Here is a 21,865-nt window from a genome sequence, read left to right on the forward strand (position 1 = left end):
GGAATCATTTGACGTGAGAACAAAAATGTCTAAATATGACAGCATTATTTACACATAAATGCCAGTTATGGTAGGATCTGAATGAGTTCCATAAAATGACCACCAAAGTGTTTATAATTGAATAAAAAATATGTGCCAGATTATTCTGGTAGAAAATATGTAATTGCGGAGAAATATAAAAAAAAAAACAAGTGTAATATTCCAGCCAGAAGTAAGTCTTTTCCAAGCAATAATAATATGCTTCCCCACATATGGTTATTTATGTTGGTGATCCCCAGTGTGGTCACTTTTCTGCTTAGATTTCATGATTTCACAGAGTAGATATACATTTAAATCTACAAAGATATGATGACAGTTGACCTTGACATTACAGACTTCATTATGAAATCATTGTGTATTGCAACTACATTCCTTAACCTTTTAACAGGCACCTTGCCCAAAGCAGTTTTTCAAATACCTTATATTTCAGCATAGGCAAACAATAGAAAATATGGAAAAGCCTCTCATTATAAGAAGCATCTGAGAAAAGATGCAGCAAGGACTTGAGACAAAGTTCCTTACAGTGGTTGCTTTACAAAAGTAGACCGATTAAACAAAACATTTACTGTTTATGTACAATGCATGTCAGTAAGCTTACATTGGTGTATTTCAAGGGCCTTATAGTGGCATTTGTCATAGGCTACTAAATCCAATCTGGGTTACTCTATCCCAAACTTTACCCGGGCCCAATAACATAAAACTTAGCAAATAATTGTGGGGCTAGTTTCTAAGAATGATCACACAATAATCATTGCAATCAATCGCAGGATCCAATCCCACATTTTAAGCTTCATATTATGGGGCCCTACTCACTTGAGGCTACATAAAGGCATAAGGAATACATTTCTAATGACAAATTTCATATGCCTAATACAAACCCTATGAGTACTATGCTTGTTGAACCTTGTATGGTACACCTACAAGTAGTCTGCACGCACAGACTCCAATTTTCAAAACAAATTACATGTATAGCCTACCAAGTCTAGAGTGAAGACTAGGCTCCAAACTTTCTGCCTGGGAGAGACAGCCACAAAACATGACTGAGAGAATCTAGTCTCACTACTTCAGACTCTGTATTGTGCACTATGAGAAATTGAAGGTCTGTGCCTGGAGACTATGGCACAACCTTGAGCGCATTTGTATTGCTGCTACAACATTCTCATCGTACACTAATATCCATATACATATATTTCATTTAATATTGAACCACAATAGGCCCTAGACTGCATTCAGTGGGCACGGGTCACTAAAGATGCATAAGGGAGAAAATGACATGTAACACCTATAAAAATGAATAGTTTATACACTAAGAAAGAGCTCATCTCTTTTGATCTCCTATGATTTTGCTTGCTGTGATTGCATTTGTGCCATTTGAGCTTGAATCTTCATGTTCATCACTTCTGTCACAACTGTAAAAGAAAGCATAGCCACACAATAAAATTTAGAGCTATCAATTTGAAAATAGCAAGAAAAAGTGACCTGAAAGGATAAACATTTAAAACAATATTCTACAGCCAGGGAATAACACAATACCTAGAAATAAAGGGGAAGTTCACCCTAAAAATATGTTGGTCTTAATAAAAGCAGAAGTATAAGGGAAAATAATGGTGAAAGTTTTATGAATAATCATCCGAGAATAAGAAAAAAAAAAGCTATGATTTTTTTCCAAAAAGTTTTTAATGAGTGATTTCATGTGAGAAATTCCTGCTCTATTACGCAATATAAATAAATTCCATTTTTTAAAAGAAACATGGTGTATAAAAAGATTTTTCTTAAAGAAAGGGGTATGAAAATGATGTTTCTAATGAAATATCCCCCGCAAAATAAAATTACTTAAAATTTTTTTTAGACAAAAAAAACATTTTAAAATAATCTACATCACACAACATATGGATTAGAAGCTTGTCTGTGATGTCACAAAATAATAAATGTTATAATTCATAACTTCTACGAATCCTTTGATGAATTTTCATCAAACCTTGACATTTTCTCTGCTTTTATTGAAACAAAATAATTTTCAGCGTTAACTTACTCTTTAAGAGATGAGAGTATACAGAAGGAGTCAAGCTTATACACACTACACAAAGTGATCATTTTCATAAATTATGAAATTTTCAGAAATGTTAGTGCTACCTGTAGCATGATATTCTTTTTGTTTTATCTGACTCATATCTCACTAAAGGCCAAAATATATCTCAGCGTATTTTTGTTTTAGCATAAAATTTGGGCAAAACTTAAAAGTTCAATCGAAAAAAGAATTTTTGCATGCTTTCCTCACCCCCCCAAAAAAAAATCATGGTTAGCTTCCTTTTTCGCAGTAAGCTTCCATGAATGGAATGGGGCTTTTTCAGAAAATAAATTCAAGCAGCTAATTGATGGCTAAATTGTTTGGGGCCAGAGGTTAAAGGTCAAGTCCACCTCAGAAAAATTGGAAAAAAAATTGATTTCAATCAATAAAGCAAATCAGACAAGCAGAATGCTAAAAATTTCTTCAAAATCGGATGTAAAATAAGAAAGTTATGACATTTTGAAGTTTTGCTTATTTTTTACAAAATAGTTCTATGCACAATTTGGTCAAATGAGAGAATCGATGATGTCTCTCACTCACTAATCCTTTGTTTTTTATTGTTTGAATTATACAATATTTCAATTTTTACAGACAAACTTGACTGAACCACAAAATGTTAAACAATGGTAATTCCACATGTTCAGGGGGAAATAAAAATTTGTTTCCAAGAGCTGAATTAAATTCAGTTTAAATCAAAGAAATATCAAATAACAATAGATCATTAATACTTCATATCATAATGTAAATTTCAAACAAGTGGAATGCCTCTGGCCGTCTCACCTGCATCACGCGGTTCAATACAGCAGCAGTGCTGACTTTGAATACTACTCTAACTCGCACAAGATGTTCAGTGATACATGGTTACTCTTATGTCCACTTTTTATGAACTAGACCAATAAACTTACAAAGATATGATGGTTATTCAACAAAAAACCCAACATGGCCAAAGTTCATTGACCTTACATGACCTTTGACCTTGATCATGTGACCTGAAACTCGAACAGGATGTTCAGTGATACTTGATTACTCTTATGTACAAGTTTCATGAATCAGATCCATAAACTTTCAAAGTTATGATGGTAATTCAACAGATACACCCAATTCGGCCAAAGTTCATTGACCTTTGACCTTGGTCATATGACCTGAAACGCGCACAGGATGTTCAGTGATACTTGATTACTCTAATGTCCAAGTTTAATGAACTAGACCAATAAACTTTCAAAGTTATGATGGTAATTCAACAGATACCCCCGATTCGGCAAAAGTTCATTGACCCTAAATGACCTTTGACCTTAATCATGAGACCTGAAACTTGCACAAAATTTTCAGTGATGCTTGATTATTATTGTGTCCAAGTTTCATGAATCAGATCCATAAACTTTCAAAGTTATGATGGGAATTCAACAGATATCCCCAATTCGGCCAAAGTTCATTGACCCTAAATGACCTTTGACCTTGGTCATGTGACGTGAAACTCATGTAGGATGTTCAGTGATACTTGATTAACCTAATGTCCAAGTTTCATGAACTAGGGCCATATATTTTCTAAGTTATGATGACATTTCAAAAACTTAACCCCAGGTTAAGATTTCGATGTTTTTGATTCCTCCAACATGGTCTAAGTTCATTGACCCTAAATGACCTTTGACCTTGGTCATGTGACATGAAACTCTAATAGGATGTTCAGTAATACTTGATTAACCTTATGGCCAAGTTTTATTAACTAGGTCCATATACTTTCTAAGTTATGACATCATTTCAAAAACTTAACCTCAGGTTAAGATTTGATGTTGACGCCGCCGCCGCCGTCGGAAAAGCGGCGCCTATAGTCTCACTTTGCTTCGCAGGTGAGACAAAAATGATAATGGTAAAAAAAATATCAGCATGTTATTGATATTTAATGCATTATACCTTCAACAAACCTTTAACTTACCTTGTCTCATCTTTGATTTCTCTATTAGTACTGGTTGCACTTTTTCCATTTGTTTGGTGACAAAATCTACTTTCCTTTTGAAGTACTTCTTAGCTTCCTCAAGTGACTGCGAATTAAATAAAAACAAAGAATAAAACATCAATTCTAATTCTTTAACTTTTATTCTTACCTTCATTTTTTGAGGAATGTGAGACCCGGGGGGGGGGGGGGGGGGGGGGGGGGGGGGGGGGGGGCCACTTACATTGACGAGTGGATACCATGCGCGACCAAAAAAACACGTAAAAAGGATGTCTTTTTTACGATAGGGCACGTTACATACGTAACGTGATAAGGGTGTCAAAAACACAAAAATAATGAAAAAAGGGTATCTATTTCGCAAGGAAAATTATGTGTTTAGGGTCGAATTCGCGGGGATGATAAAACAAAATTAAAATGTTTTATAAAGGATGTCCTTTTTGCCCCAACACTTCGTGTTTAGAGTCCGATTTGCGCGAGGTGTAGAAGGTGGGGTCGTACTAAACCAAATAAGGTAAAGCCGATGACCGAAGGACACGTAGCAATAAAACATTCCTGTACTTGTTTAGGGGTTCATTTCAGGGAACATTTGCCAAGAGTATCGTTTTGTTACCAATACTTGTTATGGGTAGGGTTTCACACGCCAATACTTGTTAAGGGGCGCATTTTCAGAATATGGAAATTACGTGTTAAGGGTGCTTTTCGAGACCCCATGGTCGCGCATGGTATCCACTCGTGAATGGAAGTGGCCCCCCCCCCCCGGGTGTGAGACTTGGACACAGAGCGCTATTTTCATAAATGGCATATCACTAGCTTTATATTTTCGAACTGCGCAATATTGTCAGGATTAGAAAGTTTTCTATATGAAGTAATCAACTCCAGTCTCTTTCATTCAATAAGAATACTGACAATTTTTAGTTAAAGCAGGCATGATATTCCTCTCTGAGAAAAAATCTGAAAATAGCCAATGGTTGCTAAGTCACCGCCAAAGTCCGAGGCGCCCTGGTCGGGGTTACAAGCTCTTGAATCGAAAGTGATTTTTACATGATGTAAAGGTGAGTCTGCATGATAGTTTTATCATTTGACTTTTAAAAAGCAAAAAAACATGAGAATGTTCTAGGCAAAGGATATCATGTTAAAAAAAAATTGATTAAAATAATTATGTAAAAAATCACAATTCCGATTCTAATATATCATGCCTGCTAAATGAATTGAGCTGTTGATCATCTACAGGTAGAAGTTTGTGTCACAATCAGCTATCCATAGTTAAACCAGAGTTTAAATCAAACTAGAGTTTGGAATATGGACCATTGTGTCAAATATTTACTCAGTAAAATAATGTACATTAAAAAAAACCTTCTTCAGTAATAATATACATATGTGATAAACCTGTATCTGCTTCTTGAAAACTTACCTTTTCTACATAGTAGCCAGTCCCTATGTCTATTAATACATTATTGACATCTTGCAATTTGCCTGGTACATAGAGCTGTGAAGGTTAGGAATCAAGGAACAATTTTCACAAAACCAGAAGAATGTTATATGAAAGAGAAAACAATAATACAATATTCAAATTATCATATAGGAATGGGTGGAAGGTTGTATGATGATGAAAATAACACTTGAGCTAATGTTGAAAAAAAAAACTAATTCATCTGCATGGACTCTTTATTTTTGGTTGGCGGAATAGGAGCACATCTCTAAGATGTAAATAATCACAACCCTCTCACATTTAGAAATAACTATTATCAATTTTAAATAGTTTTGAATTCTACTATTTATTCAAAAGATTTTTATACCTTGCAAAATATAGTGAATATATTCCTGACTGAAAGCCCTGCCCCCAAAGAGAACATTATGCATGACTTTGATTCCCAAATCAAATTGAGCATGCATTATTTAACAAAAGTACGATTTAACTCTTAACTATAACTTGGCCTATGCCTAGACTAAAAATTACTCACTGAAAAACAAAAAAAGATTGATAAGATAAAGGATACAGATGATGTTAGTGGAACCAGCATCTCTTTTCCTGTAGAATTGAAGATACCAACAAAAATATAGAATGATAATTTATCCAGTTATATACACATCTACTTGTTTAATCCATAGATGTATACATACACCTATTCAGTTTATTTTTATACACATAATGAATCACATAGAATATACATGTAATGACAAAGAGAAAACTGGCTACATTTCCAGAGCAGGTAGAGTAATAATTACACTCTGAATAGGCAATATGATTATTTCTAATGAAGATTAAAGATGTGAGATTCAAGAAATATTTTCCATTTCTATCTTTTTTAACTTTATACCCCCAAATCTAATCAGATCACAACAGTAGTGCATGCAGGATTTTTTTTTAGGGGGGGGGTCAAGGTGAATGAAATGTTGACAAAAAAAGAAAGAAGGGTCTTCACCACCAATTTCAGGTCATTACATTTTTTTTTTTTTTTTTTTTTTTTGGGGGGGGGAATTGAATTCTTACATGTAGGAGGGGGTTTTAGGTATTAAAAAAATTAAGGGGGGGGGGGGGGGGTGAACCCCTGTAAACACCCCCATGCATATGCCACTGGATCACAGGCTCCAACACATCCATGAGCCAAGTTTCAAGTTGATCCATCCCATGGTTTTCTTTTAGTTATCGTGAGAATAAAATTTAGATGGACGGACAACCCGAAAACAAAACACCTCAAGCACAGCCCAAAATGGGCGGAGGCATAAATAAATAAAACAGATTTCAACACAATGGAATTTTCTACCGACGACTAGTTACAACATATTACCCACCTTGAGCAATTCAAAGTACAATTAAAGACCCACCTCTTTCAGAATGTTTAAAGTACACAACCGAAGAATCAGAAGTATTTTATAATGACTTTTTGTGGTCATCATTGTAAAGGGGAAGTATTACTAATCAGATATATAACTTCACTTTTTGAAATAGTGATTAGAGTTTGCAGAAATCAGCTCTCAAAAATGACTTATTTTCATGGCATATTTCTGCCTTCGTCCGTCCTCTGGCGAGCTCCAGCTGAGTGACGTCACACCAAGAGCAGTGAGCAGCTGAGCTGACAGCAGCCCATTGAAGACGATCTTTCCAATCAGCGTTTTTTGCTCTTAGAATTGTTTATTCCTCTCAAGATTGGTCTTATAACATAGATAAAAGTTTGAATTTTCTGAACAGTAAAATGAAATGCACATTTAACATATTTTGGTAACCGATATTTAGCTTAGAAAAAATTATTTGTTTTCAAGAAATATACGTGAATAAACAAAGCATATTTTCACTTAGAAATCATGCTTGCACCACATTGATATTATTATCAATATAAAGCATAGACATTCGTCTTCACGACTGAATAAAAATTATGAAATTTAATTACGTAGCAAGTTCAGGAACCACAAAAAAACACGGCAATATCCATCGCGAAATGATTGGAATTGCAGTTGGATTGCCGAAGCATTGCGAGGCAACAGCAGCGAACGCACTTTGTTTATATATCATTATGAACCCGGCAGAGATAGAGACATGGTCTATGGACAAATCTGTACGCACACAGGTTTTTTTATGAGTGCGGTGATCCTGGTTCGAAACTCTGATTTTTTTTGGTTCGGATTTTTTTAAATTATATTCCTTCCCCGTTCCTACCGGCTAATTATAAACACTCGCGTCGCGGGCGGGTTCATAATCACTCGGTTTTGGATTTTGGACGATTTTTTCTTAATTCGGTGCAATTTTTTTTCTAACGGGGTCTTCAATGGGACAAACATGCTGGGAAAATAAAATGAATTTGAAATTAGAGTTTCGTTTTAAGCCGGCATTTAAGTGCCTTAAATAAATGTACTCGACTACTGTTTTAACATAACTAACAAGCAAAATCTGACTATTGTATTAACATAATCACATTCCACATATTTGACCTGATTTCTGTTGATTTTGTTTACATCCCACATCGTTATCTCCCATTTACACCAACATGTACTTCTCTCTCCGCACACTCGATTTTGGTACCGGTACTGAACTGAAGTTATTGGTCACAAACACACGAACTTCTAAGGTATACGGTATACTTAAAAAGATTCTTGTGCAAGTCGTATTTTACTTTTTTTGCTGTGCTTTTCTCTCTAGACACCTACATGAGCGCGCCAGCGAGGGCTTCAATGACATATAAAATATTCATGATTGAGGCTGAAGAAGCATTCACTATTTCATTAGGTGAAATGATTCCTACACGTAAATTAGGCCATATTGCACGCCAAATTAAACCTTAGAGCCATAGGCGGCGGAAGCAGGGGGGGGGGGGCTCCCCTCAAAAAGGGGGAAAGAAAGGAAGGGAGAGAGGGAGAAAAAGGGGAAAAATCAAGAAAAAAAGAAAGAAAGAATCAAGGAAAGAAAGGAGAAAAGGAATGAAGAAAGAAGGAAAAGGAGGAAAGGCTACTCTCGATTTTGCTTTGGAGGATCTCTTTTGAAGTCTGTGGTATCCTTTATAAAGCATAGAGAGGTGCTACAATTTCATAATATCATTATTTATCTTGCTTCTCTCCTTTTCTTTGTGAATTATTCTACACTAACGTAGAAATGTGGGAGGAAAAACATGCTGAATAAGAAAAGTAAGAGGAGAAGTAGAAGAAGAAGAAAAAAAGAAGATGGAGAATATAAGGGAGTAAAAATGAAACTGAAAGAGAAAAATGAGGGGAGGATGTAGAAGAATAAGAGAAAGAGAAGGATAGAATAAAGGGGGAAACTGAGAAGAAAGAGAAAAGAAGGGGTGAATAAGGGGGAAGAGGGAGATGAAAAAGAGAAAGAGGGAAGAAATGTAGAATTAGAAGAAAAGGTAAAAAAAAAGTCGAAGCAAAACAGGGAGGAGAAGAAGAATAAGACGACACAAAAATAAAAAAAATCGCCAAAAATCCAAAACCCGAGTGATTTCGAACGCGACCCGAGTGATTACGAACCTGCCCGCGACGCGAGTGATTATAATAAGCCTTCCTACCAGCTCTTTTTTCTCTTTTTATTTTTATGGAGATTCTATTCAGTCCTGTATTTATTAAATCATACTTCTTAATTGCTGCTTTTGATTTTCAAGTTCTTGATTAGATTCTCTACTTATATTATTTGGGCAGCGACTCACTCACTCACTGACTGGAGTGGAGCAACACAATGACGACTGCAGTGGACAAAATCGGTCTTTACAGTCCACAATTCAATAAAAACGGGCAAAGGAACACAGTTCTGATTCACGTTTGGTCTGAAGTTGTCGAAAACAGAAATTGAATATCACATTACATGAAGAAAACGGTAAATTCGGAAGATATTGAACAGGTCAGTAAGGTGATTCAGTGCATGATGCACAGAGAGATGATGAGCTCATCGATCGTGTGACGTCATTATTCTCGACCGTTTTCGGCTGCGTGATTTGTCCGTCTGGGGGGCTGAGAAGGGTGTCTAATAATTTCATTTCTTGCATTTCCACGACATCTATAAGACTTTTTAGTGACAAATTTGTGTATAAAAAGACAATACCTTTCCATCCATATATAATTTGTCTATAATCATCACTTTCGTGAATTTTCTTCGTGTGTATACTTTAACTAAGTTCGGTTCAATCTATGATTTAATATTCTTTGATGTTTATAATGTATATATGCGTCTATTAAGAACTGTACTATTATTATTTCTATTTTCAGTTCACCTTCATTATCAGAATTTAATTTGGCTATGCTTTCTGATGATTCCATAAACCGAGACTGGGCCATCTTGAGCTGCTGCAAAGAACCCTGCATCATCTCCACCTCCTGCAATAGAAAGAGAGACAAATATGAATTTCCCCCTTTTTCTCATTAAGGGTGACAAGTCACTAATTGAATCTTACCAATTGCAGTGCAGAGGGTGCACCATTTCATAAAAGTTGCTATGATAACACGTCTTCCTGGAATGTCAACTACCGGGGTCAACTACCATGACAACATTGAAAGTTTTGTTTTTGGTCGACTCTTCCAATGAAAGGTGATATTCCAGCAAGAGTTGCTATCATAGCCACTTTCTTTCAAATTGCATCTTGCCTCCTTCTGAGTACAACATAAGTCATGGGAAAATATAACTCACGCCACATTTGTAAAGGTCAGGAGGAGATAATGTGTAAAATAAAGGGGAAAATCTGAAAATATGTGTACAAAACAAATGGAGAGTTGTCCACAAAAGCAGCCATTTTGAAGCATGTTTGCCAATTTAAGGATCCCCATTGAAAGTACAGCAAGACTTTTTAAACGTGCATAACTTGCTTATTTCATAACCAATTTTGATGAAACTTTTTTTTAAAGGTCAAGTCCACCTCAGAAAAATGTTGATTTGAATCAATAGAGAAAAATCAGACAAGCACAATGCTGAAAATTTCATCAAAATCGGATGTAAAATAAGAAAGTTATGACATTTCAAAGTTTCGCTTATTTTCAACAAAATAGTTATATGAACGAGCCAGTTACATCCAAATGAGAGAGTTGATGATGTCACCCACTCACTATTTCTTTTGTTTTTTTTGTTTGAATTATACAATATTTCAATTTTTAAGAATTTGACGATTAGGACCTCCTTGCCTGAAGCACAAAATGTTAAAATAATGGAATTCCACGTGTTCAGGGAGGAATGAAACTTCATTTCACATGACAATGACGAGAAAATAAAAATATCTCATATTTCATATAATAAAATACAAAAGAAATAGTGAGTGAGTGATGTCATCAACTCTCTCATTTGGATGTAACTGGCTCGTTCATATAACTATTTTGTTAAAAATAAGCGAAACTTTAAAATGCCATGTAACTTTCTTATTTTACATCCGATTTTGATAAAATTTTCAGTGTTATGCTTGTTGAATTTTTCTCTTTTTATTCAAATCAAGTTTTTTTGGGGTGGACTTGTCCTTTAAATTGTTCCTCTCATTTTTCTCTTTCCTATAAGATTGCTTCTCTTCTTGGGTTTTGGTTTCCTTAAGTTGGTTATTCCGCTGAACTTCTTTGGCTCCACTCACCAATTACAAAGACCGAAGTTCTAACTCAATCTGTACATATTACAGGGATTCAATGGCCATATGTTTATGTATTAAGTTCGAATCAACCAGAGAAGTAAAAGTTGCGCAAGGGCCGAAATAAGTCACTATTTTTTCCCCCTTTTAAGTTTATTTTTTCCTGTTTTGGTGCGTTTCAGCCAACTTTCAGGCCAAAACAGAATTTTTAATCTTTATTTTGGTCCAGTTATTTTTATATATTTATATGGAATAAAGACAAAAATCGATGGGCCCGTCAATTGTTTTTTGCATTGTTAACCCCCGGCCCCCTAATGGTGGCTGCATGACTGACGATAGCGAGCTGTCTGTTTACGAAGAGAAAAAAGAAAAAAAAATGTAAAAACTCCTCACCTCAACTTAAGTCAGAGACAAAGTCGAAACAAACGGCATGCCAGCTGTCACGATTTGACCAATAAATTCATGTTTATCATTAGTTCATTTAATAAAGCTGTTCAAATATTCTCCCCCCCCCCCACAAATGCTTTCCACCACTCAGTCACATTCATTGCAAACCACGCTCAATCAATGTGTCATCAATGATGATTTAACTCCTGTATAATTCCAACGGTTCTATCACGAAATTGTGAATATCATCATTGGATAATCCTGTATTAAAATTGCATGCGTCAGATATTGCATTGGCCTCTATCGCGAGTAAGTGCTTGTTCAAGTCATTAAAAAAATCGAAAGTTTACCTGATCTAGCTGTTCTTTAAGACCATTCAGTTGTGGAATCGGAAGCTGCATTAGGTCCACTTGCTGCCCTCCTTCAGACATGGTTATTTCTTTGATCGCAACTCGTAAAAATAAAACTGCAACACGAACTAATAAGTCATCAGTGATTGAGAGTGAAACGGTGATAATAACTCAATTTACAACCCGCGCACATGTGACCGTCAATTCAAAATTACTACGAAAGCGAGACAACCAAGCACAAATATGACAGAAAACGGTGCTAAATCCGAAACTGTGAAGTCCAGAAAGGAGCGTAGAATGCAGTAAGTAACAATATACTTTAAATATTTTTCCAAGACTCCAGTCAAGTCAATCACCGATCATGATTTTTCCAAAAATAATCTAAGAGTAAGACCAAGCACCACATATTGAATTTTGTGTAAGTAAGCCTGGACCTGGTAGGACATGTAATTTTTTTAAACATAAATAATGCAATGCGATGTCAATGGCAATGTTGGTGGTGTGTCTAGCATGCAGCATTGCATAGTTTACACATATTTAAAAAATATTAATAATGTTTTTAAAAATGGGAATTTTTTAGTTGTTTATGACTTTGTGCAGTAGAGGCGCACGGCCAATATGGGAGACTCTCCACCAATAGAATATAGGGGAGACAATCTCCCACATTGGAGCCTTGCTTTGCAAAAGGACAAAAGAAACAACACCAACAAAACCATGATTTTTTCCACCCAAAATTTTGTCTCACTGAGGTCAGAAGCCCATTTGTTTTGTATGTGATTGACAACAAAAATCCTTCTCAAAACAAAAGTAGACGGTAAATTTTTAAAGTAGACGGTGAAAAGGGGTAATTTTTTATGAGGAATCTGCTTTTCACATTTTTATTTGCCACCAAGGTAATCCTTTTGCCGCAAATGTAAACAAAGGAAATTAGTCTCCAAAACTGGAGACTCTTTGAAATTGGATACCCAAATTCTTCACAAAAGTCTCTAATATTGGAGATAATCTCCCACATTGGAGACAGTCTCCAATATTGGCCATGCGCCTCTACTGTTGTGTAAAGCCTAGCCCTAGGCCTATAAATGTTTCATTCGTTATTCTTCCTAGCCTAGGCAGTATAAAGCTCAGCCTCAACTTCAAGAAATAATGAAATGTCATGTCATTTGATTTGGTCTTTTTGACGGCATGTCGCACTAAGTTGAATTAATGCCTAGCCCTGGCCGTTGACTAATGCAGTTTTGCACCAGCCAACTTCGAGAGAATTTCTCCACCACTATTATATAGTTAACATTAAAAGAACTAATTCAATTGTTCGCAAATTAGCAAGTCTCTCAATCACACGTAAGCGTACCAAGCGCTTTTCATAATATCGCGATTGGGAACGTCTGTATTTTGGTTACTCTCGACGAGGTCATTGTCAAATTTTCATTCAGATTTCACTTTGCTTGAATATCACGGTAGTTTTGATTTGGAATGAAATTAGCGTCCAGAACTTGCAGCTAACCTGTTTGTTCACTGCATAATGGCATGTTTTTGGTTACTAACTTCAGACAATATAAAAATAATAGGCAATCCCAGTCCAAGCAATGCGATGTCTGAGAATTTGAACGATGATGTCGAGATCAAAGCCAAAATACAGCAGTTCCCGATCACAATAATCTGAAAAGTGGTGGGTTTATTGACCTTGAAATGTGATTGAGAGACTTGCTATGACATTTGCAAACAATTGTTGGGAAATCGTTGTGAAGTCAGCCGGTGAGAAACTGCATAAGCGTTGGCCATTTTGGCTCCTGAAGCTAGTCAACACTTTGGTTTTGGTAGATATTTTTTGTAAAATTCAAGTCAGTTTAGTAGTAGGTCTACCTAGTCTTGAGGACGCAATGATGATGTTTTTTGATATAATAAAAAAACATCACTTAGTCCTCAAGACTAAGGTCTACCCTTTTTTAATACATCTATACTATACAGATTACAGTTCATTGTGTCATTTAACTGAATTGATTTTGTAAATTGTCCTAAATAATAATACTTTGTTTAAATTAAAGATGGTGGAGTGAGCATCAGCAGTATCAGCAGAATGAACAAGATAAACAAGATGATTCCACAGGCAAGTCGTAATTTGATGATTCATATTCATTCAGTACCCTTACCCCCCCCCCCCCCCCCACCTTCCCATACTGATGAAAAAATGTATACATAAGTAAAAATGGAAAATTGAGCAGAGACTGGTCATAAAGAAAGCTTTGAAAGTGCAGCCAGTTATAATTTTCTTTTGCCAGGTACCAGTATTTTGAGCCCTAAAACTGGTGAACTTATTCAAATTTCATATGGTTTGTCTGCGTAACGTTTTGTTTGCACTAGGAAATACCCATTTATGATTTTACCATACCATCAGGTTTTTCCTAATCAAATTTTATCCAATATTAATAGTTTAGAGTCTAATCAATTAATTTTAAATAAATAATGCATATTTTCACCCGTAGGATCAAGTTCAACAGCTGTGAAGCCTCCTGTAAAAACAGAGAGTGTGGATGCCCTGGAAACCAAAGGGAAGAAATCGGGAAAGGCCTCCGGAAAAACTTCAACCAAGAAGTTTTATGTGCTCTTTGTTGGTCAGATTCCATACAGTGCTACAACAGAAGATATAACCAAACACTTCTCTAAAGCTGGTAAGAAAGCGTTGCTGTGGCCGAGTTGTCTTCTAAGTTGCCTGACTACACCATTGCAGGCTGGAGTATGATTCTCGGCACAGCCCTGAGGAAGACATTAATTATTGGATTTTATTGTAATAAAACATTTTATTTTTATAGCTTTTTTTATCTTGCATCAAATAAATGATAATGTGTTATTCATGTCAGCGTGTGCACTTAAAAAAAAACATAATGAACATTGCCTAAAAAGCTCAACTGAACGGTTTGGATGGGGTGCGGGGGGGGGGGGGGTAGTTAGTAGTTAGATATTTTTTTTAGTTGGGGATTCATTCAGTAAACATCTTGCAGTATGTCCCATTGAATTAATTCAATTCAATTCAATCATGGTTTATTTCGTATAAAAACAATACATGTTACAAAGCCAGAAGGCTGAAATTAACATGTTTACAATAAAACGTTCACAAGTCATGGATAAAAGCAAACAATTTACAATGTACATAAATAATGAATAAATTTTAAAGAGCAAGTGTACATAAAAATTCATTAAATTTAATAAAATAGAACGAAAAAAGAAATACAATATAACATAAAAAGTGATGAATATTAGGCAATTAAAATTTCAAATATCAATTGGATTGAAATGGAGACTAAAACAATGGCAAAAATTTGAGTTGATTTGAAGGGTATGAAAGTAAAAATTTATTTAGAATTTAGTAAATCAATGAAATATGGTATTGCACTTTTTCTAAAGCGATCTGTTTTGCATTTTAACTGAGCAAAGTTTGGAACACTCCTTAATGAGATTGAGACATTTTTTGTTTTTGGTAGCCAGTTATTGCAGTGAGGGTTTTTGAAAAGAGGTTTAGCAAACTCCAAACACAGTCTTTTTCGTCTTCTTTCAAGACATTCTAATCCACATTTTGTTAGTGCATTTTCATAGTCTATAAATTCTGAGCCAAGAATTATTTTGCAAACTTTTTTTTGTATTTTTTCTAAGTCCTTAACCTGTTTAGCAGTTAGTGCTCCATTGATAACCGGTACACAATACTCCAAAATTGGACGAATATATCCAATGTAAATTTGAACAAGGTTTGACATACATGTAGGGAGTTTATATTGTTTGACAAGTCTGAACATATACAATTTTTTGTTACACCTTTTTATAATATCTGAAATTTGTTTATCCCATTTTAAGTTTGACTGAATATAAACACCAAGTATTTTAACAGTTTCTGAATATTGAATTAATGTCTGAATGATGTAATAATTGAATTTTTAATAAAGTAGGATATTCAAAATCATAGCAATATAGAATTTGGATTACATTATTGGCATTAATAATGTTTTATATTTGTCATTTTCACATGGCAGGTGAATTGAAGTCTGTGAGGTTAGCTACACACAAAGACACTGGTAAATCTAGAGGATTTGGCTACATTGAATTTAAAAACAACAAATCATACATGGTGAGTTGAATATCTATTCCCTTTCTTGGTAACAATGAATATCAGTTCTTCTGTGGGGTACATTATTTCATGAAATGTTTTATGTCATTCAATTCACTTAAAGCTAAGTTCGAGTTCTGGTTTAGAAATCTACTATTGATGGAAAATGGTTGGAAACAATCCTGAAGTGTTTATTGTATGCCAGAATGCTTATTTAGAACAACAATTTTTTTAGTATTTCTAGCTTGCTTGAAATGAATTCATTACCACATGTTTTTCATGGTGTAGCTAACACAGGAAACCACATGTGGGACCACACTCTAAACAGAAAAGCATTTTTTCAATATTTTTATGATCTTCCTTTGCTCATTACTCTGAAGTTATATGTATGCCTGAAAAAATGTGTGGCAGATATCATTTGTTTATTTTTTTTATAATTCTGTGTAAGTTTTGTTCAAATTCTGTGAACATCTTATTTTCTTTTGTTACCCGTACCAGAGTTTATCTTCAAGAAACACAGTATCAATATTCTTTTAATATTCCATTTATTGTTTTGAAGTGGTCTGGCAAGAATACATTACGATAAAATGTCTGTTTGCATTTCCCAATTTATATTGGTTTCAGGTTGTTTATTCTGTGAGATACAACTCTATCCAAAGACAAATTAACCTTGATATGAACTGAAAAAAATATTATAACATTGGTATGCTACATAAAATTTTTTGTCTGCTTTTCAGAATGCGTTAGCAATGCATTTGAGTAAACTTCATGGGAGACCCATCAATGTTGAGATCACCTCTCCCGGTCGTGGTACCAGTCTCTTCCGGAAGGAAAACCTGAAGCGTAAGAACGAGGAGATGGCTCGTTTTCGTGGACTCAAGGAAGGAGACGCTGCAGGGGGTGCTATGTGCATACCATCATCCAAACCACACCCTGGTAATAAGAAACAGAAGTTCAACAAAGGCAAGAGGTGACCTTTGAAACGGTGTCGTCATGGACAATAGACTTTATTTGGAAGAATCATCGTGGAGTTACAACCTGAGCTGTCATGGCGTAAGCTGCATGGTCATGAAAATGATATTGGAATTATCTGCACATTGAAACTTCAATGAATAGCCGATATTGGCTATTGCTTTAGGAAATATTTCAAAGAATGGGAAATATTAATGTTTCAGACATAAAATTGCAGTAAAGCAACATGTCATATAACACAGACATTCCTTAATAAAAAAAAAGGCTCTGACCCATTTTTAGATAAAACCATATTGTGCAAATTTTTTAGAGATTTAAAAATTAAATGATTCTTTCAGGTTGAAAATAACTATTAAAATGCTAATGTCAACATTAGAAATAATGGCAAGCCTTAAATATACAGTGATGGCCGAATATGCGGGAAACCGGTGTGTTGGCTCAGTTGGTAGGGCGTCTGTCTCACAACTAGGAGGTTGGGAGTTCAAACCCTGGTCGTGTCAGACCAATAGACGTTTAAATATGTGAGTTGCTGCTACCCTGTTTGCCGTTTAATGATTAAGGGATAGAGCCTCATCAATATGGCGCTGCACAGCAGCTGCCAGGCCCACAATTGGGCAAAGCAAATTTTCAGAGTATTTCATGTCTATTTTGAACAATAAAAATTTTTATGGATATTTTTTGAAGCGTAGAGAATGGTTCAATTATTTTGATGTAATTAGAGTTCTAAATTGAATTTGCTTTAATACATGTGGAGAGGGATAAAATGTTAAAAATCATCAATTAAGTTTTAATAAGTCCATTTAGAACTTTGGACAGGAGTTTGCTCCATATTTTCTCATCAATTGATATGTTTAATTCCAAATTTGGATTGTTAACCAATCATAAGGGGTGTTGGCTTCAATCTAACTCTCCTGGGTCAAAGGGGTAGGGTCACATTGAGTGATCAATCCTAACCGACTCCTTCTGAACCTCTCCTCTTCCAATGCATCAGTGTCCAGTGGCGGGCCAAGCCGGGTAGGACACAACACCATTACAGGGGTAGTGTTTTTTTGGTAAACAATAGTCAGCCCCTCAAATCTGTTGTGTCTCGGCCGTCTGGATCTACCCCATGATGTGTTTATTTCAGCCAAAGCTTCAGAAAATATTGAATGTGATCAATTGATCATTTGATATTTGATTGTGGTGGACAGTTTAATAACTGATCGTGATAGTAGGGCTGGTGAAATTCAAATCTTGCTACTAAACAGTACTTGAAGCTTGATACAAAATACGATTGGTATTCCAGTTCATGTGCAACAAAGTGTGTCTACTTCTTGGGGTGTTTCACAAAGATTTATGTTTGACTAATAGTCCTACTTAAATGTGTTTTATGAATTTGAACTGATCAATGTGGTGATGTGATATACCAGTATACAACTCATAACTTGGACTGCATTTTTCAGTCAGACTTAATTCTTTGTAAAGCACTCCTTAAATATTAAAAGTTTTAAAATTCTTTGCCAGTGACAAGCCCAGGCTGAAAAGAGGGTCAACGTGGGAGATTCCATGAAACAGTGAATTTCACCCATTATTGTTATAAGCTAGGAAATTATTATTATCTGACACAAATGAACATTGCTGAATTTTGGACATAAAAGGTGGTGAACTGCAGCACCTCTGTTAATTCATGAACGTGAAAAATCTGATGCTGCCATGATGTGAATTGACATGTTGACAAATTTGCTATGGTACCTTTGAGATAGATAATTAAAACAAACGTTATAATAATTATACGGCGTTTAATCCAAAACAAATCCCTTTTTCCAAAGTTTAATCTCTCCAATTTAGCCTTTCTGAAGGATTAAATTTTCTCATATATTCAGCTTCTTACCAAAACATCCTCCCCGCCCAATGAGGGGATTGTCCTCATTACAAACTGAAACCAAAAAACAGCCAAATTCACGCTACAGATAAATTGTTTCAAAACTTAGTCCTTATGTACTAATCTTCGTATCCCTCAACAGGGTAGATTACTGCTAACTTGGTTACTGGGCGACGATATTCAGAGTTCATAGTCTTTACTTTCACATTCCGCATTTTACCGTCGTCACCTGGGTAAACTTCAATCATGCGAGCGATTGTCCACTTGCTGCGTACAGAGTTCATGTCGGCGAGCATTACTACATCCCCAACGCAGACATTGCGCCAATAAACATTCCACTTCCTTCTTGGAGCTAACAATGGCAAAACATCCCTTGTCCACCGTTGCCAGAAAGAATCTACAATGTGTTGAACCAGTTCCACTCTGTGTCTTGGATTTTGCGTCTTCAAGAATGGGCCTTGCGCTACTCTCCCCGAAGCTCGTCCTAGAAGCATGTCGTTCGGTGAGATATAGCTGCCATCGTCTGGATCAGTTGGAAGTCGGCTGATACATGTAGGTCTTTGGTTGACAAGATTCGATACCTCCACTAAGCATGTATACAGTTCAAAAGGCGACAACACTTGATCACCTATCGCCCTTTTCAATGCATGCTTGCAACTCTTGACCAAGGATTCGGCGCACCCGTTTTGACGTGGTGCCCCCGGAGTTACAAACTTCCGTGTAGTGCCTCTCTGCACAAAAGTCCTTCAGCTCGTTGTCAGACAGTCCTTCCGTCATCTTCCTTAGTCCTCGTTCTGCACCTATGAACCATTGTCGCTCATGATCATTGTTGGTTGTCCTCTGATAGAGAAGAAACGTCTTAGCACCATCGTACTACAATCCACTGCCAGTTCCAGATGAACAGCGCGAGTGTTCAAACAGGTGAATATCACACCATAATATTTTGATGTCTTGTAACGTCCCACTTTCACCGTTAGCGGTCCAAAATAGTCACATGAAGTAAACTGGAATGGTGGTGTACTTGGGGCCAATCTCTCTTTTGGTAGGTCTGACATCTGTTTGGTCTCTGTCTTGTACTGAAACACTGTGCATCTGGTTCATCTATACTTAACTGTTGGCAAGTTTGTGACCATGAAGAATCCAGTATTTCAGTCTTATCTTTGCCATGGTTGCAGCAACTCCACTGTGACTCGTCTCATGTACATGACAAGTAATCAGTCTTGAAACATGATGTCCATACGGAAGCAGGGCAGGATGCTTCTGCTCGAATGACGTAATCTCTTTATCTATCCTGCCTCCAACCCGTATGATACCGTAGTCATCAATGAATGGACTCAAAGACTTCAGCTCTCCTTTCTTGATCCGAGACTCCATGCCATTTTGTACATCTCTGATGATGTACTTTTCCCGTCATCTAGTTCTGTAGGCGTAATCTCTATACTGGTCTTTTTTTCCTGATTCTGCCGTCTGGCCTTGAGTTTCTTCACAAACTTTATCATCAATGCTACTACTCTGACCAGTCTCCTCCAGTTAGAGAACCTCTCGTAAGCAATTAGATGATAACTCCGAGACACATTTAGAACTGTCTTCTTGTATCGCCTCTCCTCAACATCAGGAAGGTCCTCACGAACCTTGACTTCGTCAGGCCAATCAGATGCTGACTTTTGAAGAAAGTCTGGACCCTGTTGCCATGACCCCACAAGCTCACTTGCCTTCAGTCCTCTTGATAACACATCTGCTATGTTACTTTCTCCAGAAATGTGTCTCCATTTGCTGGGGTCTGTACTAGTCCGGATTTCTCCCACTCTTGTTGCAACAAACGTCTAGAAGGTTTTCGCCCTACCTCTAATCCATGAGAGGGCAATCGTACTGTCTGTCATTAAAATGACATCCTCAATTTCAATCCTCAGCTCCTCCAATATCATCTTATATAACCTACTCGCAAGAACTGCAGCCTGAAGCTCAAGGCGGGGAACTGTTAGTGGCTTGAGTGGTGCCACTCGTGATTTTGCTTCCACAAATCTAGTCATGTAGCCTCCATCATCCATCTCCCACCTCAGGATTGCACATGCTCCAAAGGCATGCATCGAAGCATCACTGAAGATACAGAGCAGCGGCTTACCCACTGCCTCCTTTGGAGTCAGACATCTTTCAAATGTTACCTCCTTGAGCTCTTCCATTTCTTGAAAGAATCTTTCCATTCCATTTGACATTCATCTAGAAGAACTGCATCCTAGTCATAGCCATTTTCCCATAGCTGCAGTAGTCCAATCTTAGCCCGGATGACAAACGGTGCTGTATAGCGAATCGGATCGAAGATTCGGGCAAGCCAACTGAGGATGATTCTCTTGGTTAGTCTCTTATCCATGAACTTGTCAACTTTCACTCTGTAAGAGAACTTATCCTTCTCTCTATTCCAGAAGACTCCTAGCACCTTTTTCTTTGCTAGACTTTCCATCATAGTTTTCTCCGTTTTGTTTACCTCTGGACCTTTTAGCTGTATGTTGGAAGTCCAGCCTTTCACCTTAAACTCACCATCAGGGAGAATCATGTCAATGTCCTTGGTTAAGGCTTTAGCTTGCTCTATCGTATCTGTAGATGTGCAGATGTCATCCATGTTACCTCTTCAGCGTCTGGAGACTGAGCACGCCCTTCTTCTGCGGTGAGTCTTAGTGCTGTCTGCGCCATTGCTGAAGCCGGCTTATCTCCAAACGTCACGACTTGCATCACATACGCATCAGACTTTCTGTTCACTTGCAAATCTCTCCATAAAAACCTGTGTACTGCTGATCAGACACGGGGTATCAGCACCCTGTGGTACATTTTTGAGATATCTGCACAAACTGCTACTGACCTCTCCCAGAACCTCTCTTTGACTTCTTGACATAATTATATAATCAACACATTATCCCCCCTATTATCTGATTAATCTACGAAACTTACGTCTATGACGGGACACAAATGAACATTGCTGAATTTTGGACATAAAAGGTGACGAACTGCAGCACCTCCGTTAATTCATGAACGTGAAAAATCTGATGCTGAAGATAGCGCACTCTTGTAAATTGACGTGTTGAAAAATTTGCTATGGTATCTTTGAGATAGATAATTAAAAC

At 36.5% G+C, this 21,865-nt stretch overlaps 3 protein-coding genes across 3 annotated transcripts; 1 reads left to right on the plus strand and 2 right to left on the minus strand.

The window, feature by feature from the left end:
- Positions 1-828: 828 nt before the first annotated feature.
- LOC121411531 (prefoldin subunit 5-like) lies at positions 829-11,993 on the minus strand. Its single transcript, XM_041604308.1, has 6 exons — positions 11,824-11,993; positions 9,758-9,860; positions 6,056-6,087; positions 5,470-5,544; positions 4,041-4,146; positions 829-1,448 (listed from the first exon to the last, which is right to left on the minus strand). The coding sequence occupies exons 1-6, from the start codon at positions 11,902-11,904 to the stop codon at positions 1,375-1,377; spliced, it is 471 nt and encodes a 156-aa protein (XP_041460242.1). The 5' UTR covers positions 11,905-11,993; the 3' UTR covers positions 829-1,374.
- LOC121411530 (nucleolin 1-like) lies at positions 11,981-18,572 on the plus strand. The gene is made up of 5 exons (XM_041604307.1): positions 11,981-12,125; positions 13,866-13,927; positions 14,304-14,489; positions 15,843-15,937; positions 16,654-18,572. Exons 1-5 carry the CDS (start codon positions 12,067-12,069, stop codon positions 16,888-16,890), a joined length of 639 nt encoding a protein of 212 aa, XP_041460241.1. The 5' UTR covers positions 11,981-12,066; the 3' UTR covers positions 16,891-18,572.
- A 2,410-nt stretch (positions 18,573-20,982) lies between these two features.
- On the minus strand, positions 20,983-21,366 carry LOC121412093. Its single transcript, XM_041605001.1, has one exon. It carries the CDS (start codon positions 21,364-21,366, stop codon positions 20,983-20,985), a length of 384 nt encoding a protein of 127 aa, XP_041460935.1.
- Positions 21,367-21,865: the final 499 nt, after the last annotated feature.

The sequence above is a fragment of the Lytechinus variegatus genome, chromosome 3, assembly GCF_018143015.1.
Source record: "Lytechinus variegatus isolate NC3 chromosome 3, Lvar_3.0, whole genome shotgun sequence".
In the NCBI taxonomy this organism is placed as follows: domain Eukaryota; kingdom Metazoa; phylum Echinodermata; class Echinoidea; order Temnopleuroida; family Toxopneustidae; genus Lytechinus; species Lytechinus variegatus.